Below are 2,908 nucleotides of genomic sequence, written 5' to 3'. Positions count from 1 at the left end.
GAAGGCCGCTATGAAAAAACCTCCTACATTGCAGTATTTTGATGTAACGATCGAAGCCTGTAAAACTATCTGTTGATTCTTCACAATCTGGAGTTGGAGTTTTACTCCAAGATGATAGGCCGGTTGCATAGATGTCCCGCTCTCTTTCTGAAACTGAAAGGCGTTATTCTCAGAGAGAGAAAGAACTGCTTGCTATTGTTCTGGGATTGGAGTTTGTCTATGGTAGAGAAGTACTTGTTGAATCTGATCACAAGCCTTTGGAAGCTATATTTAAGAAGTCGTTTAGCTGAGAATTTACTGATGATATTCTGGCCTTCATTCGACAACACAATTCTATTCGCTAAGACCCTGCCCTGCACGAAGTAAGCCCACTCTCAAGGTTCTCCAAAGGCGCCATCAGCTACTGGATTCGAAAGATCTCCAAAGCTTAAGTCGCGGAGGGAACACCATCTTCCTCCTAAGAAACAAACATTCACCCTCCTTTCGAAAATTATCCTTTGTGACTAGATTGGCCCTACTCATTTATCCTGTACGTATCAATCGGGCTCCGGTGTCTCCATTGGACTATGCCCAGCTTTGAACTCCCAAGTTTCAGATAAGTCGGTTTTTCACTCCATAATGGAAAGCCACCAACGGTCAAAATATTACAGTAAATGGACTAGGGTTAAGTTAAACCGTTTTAAAATGAAAAAACGCGGTACTTCGGCACATATGCCTTCGAGGCGGAGAAGAAACTAACACGGACCAACAGTAGTTAAATGTCGAGTGTTCTCTTACACGGTCACCCAGACGACGACCGGTTTCACCGATATATAACTAGTGTGAAGCCTGGAAATTGTCGGCTACTTTCACTAGAATAGAGGTCGGCGTTTGGATAAAAATTACCCGTATATTTGGATAATATCCATAAACAAAAATTATCCAACAAATAATAAGTTATTTTTGACTTTTTCCCATATTAAATCGTTTCTATCCATGGATAATATCCATGGATAAACGGTTAACCGCAATTTTTATGATTAATTGAAATTTTGACAGTTAATTTATCTGTTACGCCACTACCCCAACTATCTGCTGCTATGGCCACCGGCCGGCACTGAAATAGGTCAACAGGCCAACGTCCATCGGTTCTACCCAAGTGGCCACGGTCCTCGACATCCGTTGAGGGGGCGTATGCCTCGCCTCAATGGACGCCGGTGATGCTGTAGCGGAGTGGGCGGCCCGCCCCCTGGATCCTGTGGCGGTATGCCTTAAGGGTCCTCCAAAGGCCGTCTGCCTTGTAGTTTGGGCTGATTGCCCTCCTCTCGACAGGGCGGTCTGCCCCGGTGTTCCTTGGGCCGTCTGCTCATTCTGACGTCCACGGGTCGCAAGGCCTCTGGTGGAGGCGGCTGCTCCCCGCCCCGACCGGCCGATCCTGGTTACAATTCCTAAAAGATGGCGCGAATGCGCAACAATCTTCAGAAAAAATTACTTACAATTCAAGATATCGCAAATTCCTCGCAATACGTTAGACCCCCACCCAAAAAGTGTTACTAGGCATTTGCCTTTGAACGCAGATTGGAGCGATGCTAGGGGGGTCTACAGTGCTCGCACCCCTTCTACGCCGTCTCTTCCTCTTGGGACGAGAGAGGGTTTCCTTCTTCTCGTCCGGCGTTTCCGCCCCCCTACCGGTTTCGTCACACGGAGGGTCATCTCCTTGCCACGGCGGGGTGAAAGTTTTCAGCTGGGACACGTGCGTTACTCCGATGAAATCACTGGAGTTCGGGTCCCCCAGCCGATATGTCAAAGGAGTGGTCCTTTCCTGCACTACAAACGGCCCCTCAAACTTATCTCCCAACGAAGCCGTGATACCACGACTAGCGTTGGAAAGAAGATGAGTTTTGCGCAATACGAGGTCTCCACGTTTGTAGAAAACAGCTCGATGACGCTTGTCGTAGTGCAGTTTTTGCGTGAGCTTCGAATCCTGTAAATTCAAGCGTGCATGGTCTATTGCATCATGCAGCCTAATTTTCAGTTTCTCGGCGTACGTGCCTGCGCTTCGATTACCGGAAGTATTTCCTGGTATCAACTCCCAATCCAGGGGTGCGCGAAGCTCTCGGCCTAAGTTCGAAGTGGCGGGCGAATACCCTGTCGCTTTGCTCTCGCCTGAACGCAAAGCAAAGCCTAATTCTGGGAGACGGGCGTCCCAGTCCTTATGTCGTTCGATATAAGAAATTATCATTGGCTTTATTGTTCTATTTATCCTCTCAGTCAGATTTGCCTGAGCGTGATAAGGGACCGTCGTCTTAGGGCGTATGCCGAAATCCGAACATGCACTTATTACTAGAAAATACGGATGCATTATCAGTTATCACCTGTCGTGGGAATCCATAACGACAGAAAACTTCATACATTTTCTCCCATATTTTCTCAGTAGTCATTTTCTTAAGCGAGTAGAGTTCTGCCCACTTTGTTAAATGATCTTCCCAAGTACCTAAACAACAGGTCATCTTTGTCTATTATATACTGATTTAGTACTGTCCCGGCTTCCAATGCCGCATTCGGACTCCCAGAGCTTCTAACCCGCTCTAACTCAGCGATAATCCTCGCTAACCCTAGATCAGTAACTTGCGAACTTATGATGGCTTTCCTGTTGAAAGGCATCCCCCACTCCTTGGAAGAGTTTTCCTCTGAAACCGCCAACGTCTCCAACGCTGTGGGGATTCCCAAGGCGAAGGGACTCTCATTGTCTACCTGACAATAATTTACCCTTTCGCCTTCCTCTTCGGAATCGAAGGGAACGACGCGCTGGGGTAGGGGGCCGATTGACCACCCTCCCTCGCTCATTCTTAGGTCTATTTTTTCCGCCCCAATAAAATCTCTACCCAAGATAACAGGGTGGGTCAGACCGTGAGCTACAAGAAAGCGA

At 47.6% G+C, this 2,908-nt stretch overlaps 1 protein-coding gene across 1 annotated transcript; it reads right to left on the bottom strand.

Moving 5' to 3' along the window:
- Positions 1-1,507: 1,507 nt before the first annotated feature.
- On the bottom strand, positions 1,508-2,341 carry LOC149945980 (uncharacterized). The gene has a single exon (XM_090170691.1). It carries the CDS (start codon positions 2,339-2,341, stop codon positions 1,508-1,510), a length of 834 nt encoding a protein of 277 aa, XP_090026817.1.
- Positions 2,342-2,908: the final 567 nt, after the last annotated feature.

The sequence above is a fragment of the Leiobunum rupestre genome, chromosome 4 (assembly GCF_980474605.1).
Source record: "Leiobunum rupestre chromosome 4, qqLeiRupe1.1.hap1, whole genome shotgun sequence".
Lineage (NCBI taxonomy): Eukaryota > Metazoa > Arthropoda > Arachnida > Opiliones > Sclerosomatidae > Leiobunum > Leiobunum rupestre.
This window is presented reverse-complemented; position numbering and strand designations above follow the sequence as displayed.

What these genes read in the sequence shown, in the direction of transcription:
- LOC149945980 (XM_090170691.1), bottom strand. Translation starts at nt 2,341, where the DNA reads ATGCATCCGTATTTTCTAGTAATAAGTGCATGTTCGGATTTCGGCATA.